The sequence below is a fragment of the Vombatus ursinus genome, unplaced genomic scaffold (genome assembly GCF_900497805.2).
Source record: "Vombatus ursinus unplaced genomic scaffold, bare-nosed wombat genome assembly UNPS02014772.1, whole genome shotgun sequence".
Classification (NCBI taxonomy): Eukaryota; Metazoa; Chordata; class Mammalia; order Diprotodontia; family Vombatidae; genus Vombatus; species Vombatus ursinus.
In genome coordinates, this window is record NW_020954550.1 from 22,330,228 (window position 1) to 22,342,793 (window position 12,566).

The window sequence follows — 12,566 nt, forward strand, 5'->3', positions numbered from 1 at the left end:
GCAGGGATTTTACTTCTTTTGTGACTTTTTTTGCATTGATTTTAAAGTTCAATCTTAGCTGCAAAGTAGAGCTACAGAAATAGGTAGACACATGCTAAATGAATTGCTTTGGAAATAAGTTGGGTTTTTTTGGGGGGGGGAACCCAGGGTGGGTAAAAACTAGAAAAAAAAATCCCTAACCAAATATTTCTTTTCCTCTGAGCATCGAAAAGGTACAATATAACCATTTCTTTTTCCAAGTGACCTTGTGGACGTTAAATGAGTTCACATCTGACTGTGAGCTGCTTGAGATCAAGGCATATCTTTGCCTTTCCATGTAACTCTAGCGTTTGGCTCGGATGCCTAGCACATAGAGGATGCTTAACAAATGCTTTACCGACTGAGGGCAAATACCAAAATGCTCAGTATCATTTTTTAAAGTGCAGCTTCTTCGGTTGCAGCGATTCACTCAGACATCATTTTCCTTCCGACTTCAGGGGCTCCTTCTGCAAGACAAAGCTTCGCTCTGTGAGGTGCCCTGTGTCAAAGCAGTTCCTGTCCTCAGTGATGGTATGCAATCTCCGTTCTTCCCCCCCCCCCCCCCCCCCCCCCTTTTGCAGACGTCCTTGAGCATTTGAGACGGATGTGAGAGGGTTTTTAGTCCTCATGCAAAACAACTAACTAAACATAACAGATGACATCAGCTCGGGCTTTTCAATTCCTGGATGGCAGCGGCGTGTTAATCCAACCTTCATCCTGGATTTCATAAACTAAAGCAAGAGAGGTTGGCAGGAGGACAACTCAGCCGGATTGAGGAAATTGATGACGGCGAAGCGTGCGGGCAACCCAGCGTATAAAACTCATCCACTTGTAGCCCGATGCTCAACTACTTCTTTGATTCTTGGCGTCTGCACCCCGCAGCCCCGACAGCGGTCCTTTAAGTTGAGAGTTCGGCTTGGAGTCAGCCTCCTTGTGCGCCCCCGGGGGAATCAGCCATGAAGGGCCTCTGGCTGCTGCTGACCACGCTGCTGATACCTGCGCACCTGGAGGCGGCCGGGGGCAGAAACAGGTACGCGGTGGATTGTCCGGCTCACTGCGATCCCAACCACTGCAAAAGCAGCCAGAACTGCAAGCAAACCGTGCTGGACGACTGCGGCTGCTGCCGCGTGTGCGCCGCGTACCTCGGCGGGAATTGCTACCGCACCGTCTCGGGCATGGACGGCGCCAAGTGCGGCCCGGGGCTGTACTGCCACTTTTCCAACCAGGAGGATGCTTTTGGTGAAGAGTTTGGTATCTGCAAAGGTAAACAAGGGGCTCGCTTTGCCTGGCTCACCAAGCAACAGGTGGAGGGCTCTGCTCACTTCTAACACGTAAGGAGGTCTTAAACTGGAAAGGGACCTCGGCCGCCAGCGGGTCCATTTTACAGATGGGAAAACTGAGCCCCAGGGGAAGCAGTTAGGTGGCATAGTGGTCAGAGCTCTGGACTTGGAGCCAGGAAGATCTGGATTCGAATTCTACCCCCAGAGAGACGTAGTAATTATGAGACCTGGGCAAATCAGCCTCAGTTCCTTCATCTGTAAAATGAGTTAACAATATTATAGATTTAGCTCATACCTGACTGGGTTATTGTGAGGATCAAATAAGACAATCTAGGTAAAGTACTTTACAAATGTTAGTTGTCGTTATTAAGTTAACGGCTGAAGGCCACACAGAGGGTAAATAGAGTTAGATGTATGAACCCAGATTCTGTGGCTCCAGTCTCTCCGCCCTTTCCACTCTACTTTTAATAAGGACTCTTACAGCAAAGAATCAGGTGGGAGGCTCACACACGTAAGGGAAGGAATCGTCTTAGGTAGAAAAGACACAAAAAGACACTACAATGGTCAAAGACAAAGCTGACCACGCACACACACACACACACACACACACACACAGAGTAATCGATCGCTTCAGTTTAGGAAGTACATCAGAGAAATATCATCAAAGGAAGGTTGTAACAACTTCCTAGGAGAGCTATTAAACACTAGCTCATCTTTTGTCTTGGATATTGTGTGCACCTGCCCTAGAGGCAGTGAGCTTTAGTGATTGTTGATTCTTTGAGCAGGAAAGGTTGGAGGGTGGAGACAACTCAAGGTAAAACATTCCTTGGGGAGCAACAGCGCTGATTTAGGAATAGGGTGGGGGGAAACCATCAGTATTCCAAACACTTGAAAAGGGATTCTCTGATAAACAAGACAAAGTCCTCTTTAGACCAGAGCTGACCATTCAGAACAATATATAGGTATTAAAGGATAAATGAAATCTGAAGGAAAGAAAGAGATGCAACCAGGAACAAGAGAGCAGCCCTAGAAGTTGGTAGGACAGACTCTGTTCCCTTGAATCTGCTTATTAAAAGAAAAGGGAAGTGTTAGTAGAATTTATTAAAGCTTGATTGCTTTTAATTTGAAATATTTTTGAATCAAGTTTTAATAAAAAAAAAGCAATGCTTATTTAAAAAGGTTTACAATATCAGGAAACTCCCTTCTCTTCTTTAGGAACTATGACAGCAGCAGAAAACACCTAGTAGGTGGAAAGAGCTAAAAAGTGATCAAGTTTACAAATTAAAGAAAGCTTTATTTTTAATGAAAACTCTAAAACATTTGGTATATTTCTTATCAATTCCCTCATTTAAATGCATTTGTAATGAAATTGTACCTTTTAAAAAAGAATGCTGCCATCTGGTATTGAGATGTTTAAGCTTATCTAATAATTCCCCAATATTTAAATATAATTTAGAAATGAACAACTTTCTCACTCACAGAAAATGCCAAGAACTAGGAAATGTATGTTTGAAATTCTAAGTGGCTGTTGTTATTATTATTGTTGTGGTTACCATTAATATATACCAGTGTAGCCAATCTGAAACAGTAGGAATGATGGAACTTAATGCAATATCTTACTTATTTGGCAAATTCTCTCTCTCTCTCTCTCTCTCTCTCTCTCTCTCTCTCTCTCTCTCTCTCTCTCTCTCACACACACACACACACACACACACACACACACACACAGAGAACTTTGGTTTGAATAGGATCAAGTTTTCTGTAAATAGTATGTCTTATCAGCCAAAAAGACCAAGACTTCTTGCAAGGAAATTACAGGGGAAGTGGTTAACACAATCATACTTACAATATAGTGAGCTATAGGCTATAGATTGCTTTTCTTCTGGCATGAAAAGGTCTTTTTAGCTGTATGCTCACATATGGGTAAAGAGGCAAGTTGCAGAGATTCCAAATTCTTGCAGCAAGCAGCTATTCCACTGGATTGATGTAATAGCTGTTGATCAATGCTGGTTATAAAGAGATTTTTAGGATTCCTCTTTCAGGCATCCTTCAGATTCTAGAGAAATTTTGCTTTGGATACTTTCTTCTCTCCTGGCAAGAAACATTGGTTGGGGGAAACTTTTGTGAGCATCCTAGAATGACATTTTTAAAGCTATTCCATTGCCTTCAGAACTAAGTCTTTCAGCTGTCCAAAGCAGCTCATGTTTGGTTATGTCTGAACAAACCCAAACATCCAGATAAAAACTGATAGCTGATCCAGATTTCTAGTTATCTAGGTGTTTGATGCTGTATGGCCAAAATTTCAATTGGCGAATGGGTAGTCATTGAATCTCTGTACTATGTGCCTAGCGCTGTACTTCATTTTCTGGAAGATTAAAAAAAAAGCTTATCTGGGAATTCAACCGAATTTTTAAGCTGCCACTGCTTGTGTGTATTAGATATAGCCTGACTCTTTTGAAGTTGTGTAGATGTCTTTCATACCTCTCCAAATCACCTTTCCCTATATATTTTGTTTGACTAATATTCAAGAGTAAATGAATCTTTTATAGAGTTCTGGTCACCCTTTGAAAAGGATGCACTTTGAAACACTTTGTTGATGATCATAGAATTTGGATCAGAAAATCAATTTTCATCACCTTCATCTTATGGATGGCCCAGACAGGTTGGACATGCTACTAAGTAATCTAGATGGGATTTGAAGACAGGTTATGTCACTCCCAATTCAGGACTGTTACATTTATTTATCAGTTAATGACCTTTTTTTTTTTTTGTTTCTTTTCACCTCAACAGGAGGGGTTTCCTTGTTTCAAGGTGAAGACCTTGAAGCAAGGTTAGACTTCCCTTAGGTAGGTGTGCATAGTAATTAGCAGGTAACTTTAAAGCTTATTTAGTATTTATATTGGGCTTTAGCTTTCCAGTGGGCTTTATCATCACTTTCCTGAAAGAATGAAAGTGTTCTTATTCAGTCAGGTCCTATTCTTCTTGACCTCTTTTGGGGTTTTCTTGGCTACTGAAATGATTTGCCATTTCCTTCTTTAGCTCATTTTATAGATGAGGAAACTGAGACAAACAGGATTTACTTGCCCAGGATCACATGGCTGGTATGTTCTGAGGTTGGATTTGAGCTCAGGTCTTTCTTACTCAAAGCCTGTGCTCTATCCACTGTGCCACCTAGATGCGTGTAAGTAAGGCAAGTAAAGTCAGTGTTGTTGTGCCCATTTCAGACTGAGAAAGCGAAGCAGTGAGTGGTTGGGGGAAGGGTCAGGGGAGCAATTTTTTTTTAAAAATCTGGCTCTTTGAGGGGCAGATCTGGGGTTGGAGCTCTTGCTTTCTTTCTCCCTTTTGGAGCTGAATCTCCTGATATCCATGCAGAAGTTCCCATGTCCTGCCAATTGACTAGCAAGTAGACTGTGATGTGGTGGAAAGAGGGTTGAACTTAGATTCATAGTCTCAAGTTCAAAACCCAGCTCTGCCCCTTATTACCTGTAAGACACCCTCATCTGTAAAAAGAAAGGTTCGGATTAGATGATGCCTAGAGACTATTCCAGTTTTAGATTTGTAAACCAACCCTATACTCAAAAGCTAAGTACAAATCCATATTCTAATAACGCCTGAGGGCTGGAGGGGGTGATTCTGTGCCCTCTGTTATTTGTCTCCCACCTCCACCTCTCTTGGTTTTCCATATAGCTAACCTATTAAAAAGGTGGTGTGTGTGTGTGTGTGTGTGTGTGTGAGAGAGAGAGAGACAGAGACAGAGACAGAGAGACAGAGAAAACAAAGAGAGATAGAGAGGCACACAGAGGGAAAGCCTGACTCCTCTTCAGAAGAAGAAAGAAAACAGCAGGTATAACATGGGGTAGTGAAAATCCCATTAGACTGGAACTGAAGAGACATAGGTTCTAGCTCCATCTCTGTCACCAGCCAACATTGGGGCCTCAGTTTGCTTTACTGTAAAATGAGATCTTTTTCTCTGAAGTTCCTCTCACCTCTGAAATGCATTTTTCTTTTCTGGAGAAAATGGCTATATATTGACAATTTTTCTTCTGTGAAATTTTACAACAGGAGTAATTAAGGGAAACAGCCTAACATAATTGATAGAGTACTGGCCTTAGAGTTTGAGAGATCTAGGTCTGAATCCTGCCTTGGACATTTACTAGTTATGTGAACATAGGCAAGTCATATCTCTTATCCTCAGTTTCCTCATCTGTAAAATGGGGCTAAATCATACTTGTAACACTTACCTCACTAGGGTTACTTCGAAAATCAAATGAGGTAATGTAGGTCACATGTTGGCTGTTAGGATCACAGATCCAGAGTTGGAAGGAACCATAGAGGTTATTGGGCCCAAGTACATAATTTTTAAAGAGAGGGAGCCAAGGCCTAGAAAGACAGTACAGAATCCAGATTCTAATTCAGTTCCTGTGACTCCAAGCTCTCCATTACCCCATTAGTATTAATACCTGAATTACCTAAGCTTGGTATTTCTGATCCGTTAGGGAAATATTTAAGTTTGAATTTTACTTTTTGTTTTTTAGGAAATCAGCTCTTATAAACTAGATAGGTTTAAGCCAAATTCAGGTTCATATTCAAATCAGAACTACTGAGAGTTTGGGTATACAGCAGCTAAAGAGTAGAGAAAATCAGTCCCTCCACTGAACTTTTTTTTTTTTTTTAATCCTGAAGAATGTCCTTATGGTACCTATGGAATGGGATGCAAACAGACCTGCAGATGTTCATCTGGCGTATGTGACAAAGTTACCGGAAAATGTTTGAAATTTCAATTTTTCCAAGCTTCAAGGCCTTCCAAAAGGAGATTGGTGCCTTCTTCTGGTAAGAACTGACCCTGCATTTCACAGAGTCAGAATAACCATGTCCTTGATCTAGCAGTCACTCTTTTACTAATTCATAATTTTCTATTTATTTTAAGAGGATGAGTAGAAAAAAGAAGTGGTTGCTATGTATTCCCCTCCACATATGTAACCCAATGGGAAGGCAGGCTAGTTTTTGTTGTTTGTTTTTAAAAAGGGGAACTTTGGTTTTTGTTCTTTTTTTTTGCAAGGCTAAAAGCACATTGTTTAAACATTAAGAGATTTCTCAGAAAACTTCTTCCTTTTCATGTGGAGAATGAAACTAATCCTCAGCTGATTATTATGTTTCTCCTGTTTGAGGGGTCACTAATTAGGATATGGAAGCTCTGTAAATCCCTCAGTGAACTGCTTTAGATATTCACTAGCCAAAGTCACTCCCTACCTGATCTCTTACTTAGAATTATTTCAACGATGAAATATTCAAGCCAGTATAGTAGAAGCTAACTTTTTAAAAAAAATTTTTAAATTTTTTTTATTTTTAGGCAATTGGGGTAAAGTGACTTGCCCAGGGTCACACAGCTAGTAAGCATCAAGTGTTTGGTCTAAGGCTGGATTTGAACGCAGGTCCTCCTGACTTCAGGGCCAGCTCTCTATCCACTGTGCCACCTAGCTGCCCCGAAGCTAACTTTTTAAAAAAGCACCTTGTTGCTCAATTACGGTCTTGAAATGACCAGTCTTAGTCCATATTCCTGAGAATCTATAGGTGGGGGAGCAAGAAGTGTTTGACTAGTGAGTGAGATTATTGAAAGAAGCACTTCGTATATATTGGGCACGTCTGGGCACTGGCCCAATCTCCCAGTTTCCAGCAGAGTCCTGCCCGTAGGCTTATTTTTTATTGTAGGACTTTTAAAAATCTGTGATTACTTCTGCAGAGGCACTCCCTCTACTAGTACTGATCCCCACATGTTGAGGAGCCATGTTGCTGTGGCCTGGCATCCAGCCTTTCTGAAGAATGCCCGGTCTGTTGTCTTGGCAATGAGTTTTGGCCAGCCTGGTCCTCAGAGGGTGGTCAGCTCATCCAAATCCTTTCTAGGACGATTGGGGGACCAGCTAGAACTCACAACCCATTAGCATAGCCAGGGTCACGTTCATCTTAGAGTACTATGTTAGTGGAAACTGAGCACGTATTAAATGTTTGATAATTGTTGAGTTGATTAATGAATTTCATCTACATAGGACCTCTCAGTGAGGAAACTGATTGCTAATGCAGATCAGCAATTCATTGGTGGCTTGGAGCAGGGGTTCTTAACCTGGGATCTGTAGGCACCCCAGGGTCCATGGACTTGAGAACTTGGATTGAAGAAAAAAAAATACATCTTTATTTTTACTGACTTCTAACTTAAATCTAGCATTTCCTTTAAGTATGATTTTTTTTAATGAAACATTATTCTGAGAGGGGCTTCACCAGATTTCCAAGGGGCTGGAGCTGCCTGGTTCACTAAGACCTTAAAAACAAGGCCACAGAGCCAATATCAGAGGGAGTCTTCAACCAGGCAGGTCCTCCTGGCTCCCAAGCAGAATCTATCCATTATGTCATGTTGCCTCTCTTAAAAAGTAGCAGCTCATTTTATATAATTTGTCTATTCACTAACAAGCCACCTGTCCTGTCCTTAAATGAAAGTATTAGATAATCTCAAGTCAGTCTAGATTTTCTGATCACTTCCATTTCATACTAATTACAACTGAGTTATGTAAATATATGCATATATAGTGTGCTTTGTAAACTTAAAGTGCTATACAAATGCTAGCTATTATTATTATCTTACTGTGTTTGGTAAATGTGCCTATTTCCCCAACCATAGGTGCTTTCTGTTCCAGTGCACAATGATGCAAAATTATATGCACTGCAAATTGTGTCCTCTGACTTATTCACATCATTCTCCTATAATATCACTAGGCTCACTGGAAAGGAGGCACAATATTGACTCTTGAAATGAACTGTCAATCACAAAGCTCTTAACCATTGGATTTTTTTTTTTCAAATTAATGGGTGTGGGAAAGAGTCAGTAACTAAGGTAAATTTAAATAGATTCTTGAAATATTTTCTTGAAGAAATAAATATTTTGGCCAACTTAATAGAGCATGAACTGTGAGGGCCATATTTTAGACATAGAAATGAAGTTATGTTCTTCAGTCAGGTTCTCCTTTAGCCCCTCACTACAGGGTTGGGGTGTCAATGCTACACAAACTCTGGTATATCCTACGAATCTGGGAAGATTTGAGTATTGGCCTGATGATCAACAGTACTATCTCTTTCTTAAGGATTGGCCTAGCCAAGAGCAAAAGGAATTTGTTTGACCACAGGGTGTTCAAATGTTTTGGTGACAGCAGATCCTGAAGATGATTTTCAAAATATTAGAGGGATTGCAATGTGCTTTGGTGGAGGGAACTCAAACTGAGGACATCACATGTCCTTGAAGTATTGGATTGGAATAGTGTTTGTAGAAAGCAGCTGATAAAGAAGGAGAATTCACTCACTTGTTTTTTTCTTTCTTTCATATTTATATTTCACTTAGAGGATTTTTTTTCTTGTTTACACCTTGGCTCTAGAAACGGAGTAAGTATTTGCTGAAATTATGAGATGTTATTCAATCTTTTAAAATGTTTATGGCTTATCTATAGAGCCCTCAAAACCTGCACGGTCAATGTTTCATGTGATTTAAAAATATTTTGGTCAGTCAGATTGCTTCCAATATAGATTCAAAAATTGGGCACATAATATGAGCTCTCTTCAGGGAGAAAGTACGTATCTTCTTTCATTTTAGAAGTAGGATAGCTATGGATGCATACACTATTAGACATAGTCACTATGTGGATCGGTTTTACAAGGAGGGGTTCATTTGGTGGTGGCTGGAAATGAAGGAAAATCACAAATAAAATCTATTTTATGAGATTTTTTTTCCCCCTTAACTATTTGGAGATTTCTCTTCCATTTTGCTTTTATAAAATTCCAGGGTCAGAAAGGACCATGAGAGATCCTCTTGCTCATTCTCCTCTACTCAGCTATACCAAGATGAAAATCTAATCCTATCCCCTGTTCTTTTTGTCATTTTATAAAGAAGGAGATTCCATGGCCTCCCAATATAGTCTAGTCCAGGGTTTAACAATCCTCAATGACAGGAAATTCTTCTGTATGTCTAACCTACATCCTTCATGCTGCAAGATAGACACCATTTCCTCTTGTTCAATTCTCTATAGGAAATGAAGAGCAGCTGTTTTCCTTGGGTTTTGTCTCACTCTCCTCTTTCCTTGCCAGGTTACACAAAGACCTTTAGTTCTACCTTGATCCCTTGTATGCAAACTGATTTTGGGGTTGGAGACCAAGAATGAATGAAATGAAAAACATCTGAACCCTTTGCCACAACTCTTTTTGGAGATTTACAAATCTTAAGTAGCCTTTCCCTCTTCTTTTCCCATGGAGCATTTCCCTAGCTTGGCCAAAGGGGCAAGAAAGCTCATTGTTCATATGCGACTGGAAAACCTCACATATGGCATTATATATTTCTGACTGAGAGCAGGAATTCCTGGAACTCTCATGTGAGCTAATTCTCAGGAATCATACCACTGAGTGGTACTGATTTCTCCATAGTAACCAAGCCTTTATAGCCAGAACTAAGTCCTTAGGGGGGCTACATATTCCTGGTTTTCCTTCTTTTTACAGATGAAGAAACTGAGGGCCTATGAGTTTAGGTGACTTGTCCAGTGTGACACAGCTAGTGGATACATGAGGCAGGATTTGATTCCAGATCTTTCCGACTTTCAAGTCCAATGCCAGATACCATGCATAATGTCTCTATGCACCTAAACAGCTGCCTGAGTGGTCTAAGAATTGTAGATAGGCTTAAGGTGTATGAGCTTAAGAACATGGAAAAATGACACTCTTCAGTTCAGAGCCTTAGAGTACATAAGCTACTATCATAACTTCATAGATTCTTAGGGCTGGATGGGATTTTGGAAGTCATCTAGTCTGGCCCCTACTTGAAACCAAGGTGAAAAATTCAGACTACTTCTGAATTCTCTAAGGCTGATTTAGCCTAAAAAACTAGCATCCATAGAAAACTCTAGCTTGCGGTGGGCCCCTTAGGAAGATTTGTTTGTCTTCTGCTCTTGAAGAGGATGGTGCCATCAGGAAGGAGATGCCATGACTTGCAAATGAATTGGATTTAAGTGAGGGAGGGCTGTGCAAAGTCACCAGCCTCATTCTCTCCTTCAGAGCCATCTGGGCAAGATATAGATCAGGACAACTGGAGATGACCCTGCCTTAGGAAGATACCATGAAAGTTATGTGTCTAGATGTACAGAGAGATACCTAGGAAGCCTGAGCAGCAAGAGGATGCTAAACTTAATGACAGAAAGATCTGAGTTCAAATCTCACCTCAGATACTAGCCGAGTATAATCCTGGGCAAATCATTCAGTCTCTCACAGCGTTTCTTTCCTCATCTGTTTTTTTTTTTTTAAAAGCATCTCCCTCCAAGGGTTGTTGTGAGAACCAAGTGAGATCATCAATTATTGAGCATTTATGAAGCACTTATTATGAGCCTGGCACTGTGCTAGTTTCTAGTGATATGAATATAAATAACAAAATAGTTGCTACTTTCATGGAGTTGTAAAGCACTTTGCAAACCATAGGTGCTATATGAATGCCAGCAACTGTTATAACATGGCTGAATAAGCAAATGCTTTCCCACAAATTGAGAATTTCAAGCACAAAGTGATAACTTTCTCAAAAAACCTCTGTGACTTATAAATGTACCACAGACAGTTGGGTCTGATTTTTGTTCTCGACCTTACAGATCATGACATGGCTTCTGGAGATGGTAATGCCGTCGGAGAACAATTTGCGAAAAACAATGCAGCTCACCCTCCGGTAACGAAATGGCTAAAGCCTCGCTGATATTGGGTGTGATTTGATGGGACAGCCAAATGAGTACTCCCCTTGAAGATTGTTCAATGCACAGTCACACATTTCAAGAGCTATCTGGCTTATCCAATAGGAAAACCTAACTCCTGAAGACCTATTGTGATCCAGTGTGCCTCCAGTGGGGGTGGGGGTGGGTGGGGGTGGAGAAAGATTACTTACATTCTGTAAAATGCATATGGCTGGACACTTTTAGATATTTGTCTTGCTAAGTATTTGGACACTAGACATATTCTAGATCTGATAGATATATAGCAATAATGAAGAACTAAAAGGAAAGATATCAATGCCAGTGTTCAGGTGTGGCAGCCAAAGAAAAGATGTGGAGAGCTAAAACTCCCAGCCTGTCCTTTGATTGGGATGGATACTGATACCAAAAGCCTAATAGTGAGGGATGGGGAGACTGGGAAGGGGTGGGATCAGACAGCAAATATCATATGCCAATGTGTGTTCTTGTGATGCCTTTTAATTCAATGTAGTGATTGTAATTGGATTGAGTGCTTTCTTTCACACTGAGAGAAACAAAAGGAAATCTAAATGAGAAAACTCAATGAAAATAAGTGAGATGGATGTCTGCTGCCCATATGAAATTGTGTAGATGTGGGTAACATTGGAGCACATTTTAAAGGACTGTTTATGTTATCTACAGACTCAGATGGCTTATGGAAGGATTCTAGGACAGAGGGGAGAAACAGCTTTAGAAATGATTTTAAAGAACTAGTTTCCACCTCAGAGGCAGGAAATGGAGACATTTTTGTTAGTTTAGGGGGAAAGGGTAAATATTTATATATTTTTTTATAAAGATACATGTTACTATGATTCACCTTGTATGCCCATATTTATCCCTCTCTTGAGGAGGTGATCATGGCATGGATTATGTGCAGAGGATGGTAGTGGGAGACTTGAGAGAGCTGCCTAAAGGCGGCTTTAACTTTCCAAATATGAGTAGCCTGCTGGCTAGATGGCAGTTATAATAATAGAAGTCATAAGCATAAGTGGAACCTCGAATACTTCAGCCACATGGCAATTAATTTTTGTTAGATTTCCCCAGAAAATGTACTGTTACTGAAATGTCATTCAAATTCAAAACTGCAAATGACTCCTTGAGCAAGGCTGCAAAAGGAAGGCTGATTTTAAGCTGGTAACTAGCTAATGTGCTGACTTTTTGATTTTGAGGGATTTGATGCCTGTTTTTTAAACCTGGAAAATTGGGATGTATGGTGGAAATTGGGGTACAATTATAATGATCCTAGCATAAGCAGCACCGCTATATGAGATGCTGGCCAGGAATATTTGCAAGGTATTTTATTTGAAGTTAAGAATTGAGCTATTATTGTTGTTGTTGTTGTTGTTATTATTATTATTTAAAAATGATTTTACTATTTACATAGATCTTAGGCTCTAAATTTATGCCAGAGTTGTGAATGAGAGATGGGGTCTTTGAATGTAAACCTAATAAGCTGTTTGATTTTTGTTTTTAA

The 12,566-nt window shown here is 40.3% G+C and overlaps 1 protein-coding gene across 1 annotated transcript; it reads left to right on the forward strand.

The window, feature by feature from the left end:
- The first annotated feature begins 674 nt into the window (after window positions 1-674).
- ESM1 (endothelial cell specific molecule 1) lies at window positions 675-12,566 on the forward strand. The gene is given in 4 exon segments (XM_027863534.1): window positions 675-937; window positions 940-1,281; window positions 5,982-6,128; window positions 10,961-12,566. Coding segments are annotated over 4 exon segments (726 nt in total). The 5' UTR covers window positions 675-801; the 3' UTR covers window positions 11,062-12,566.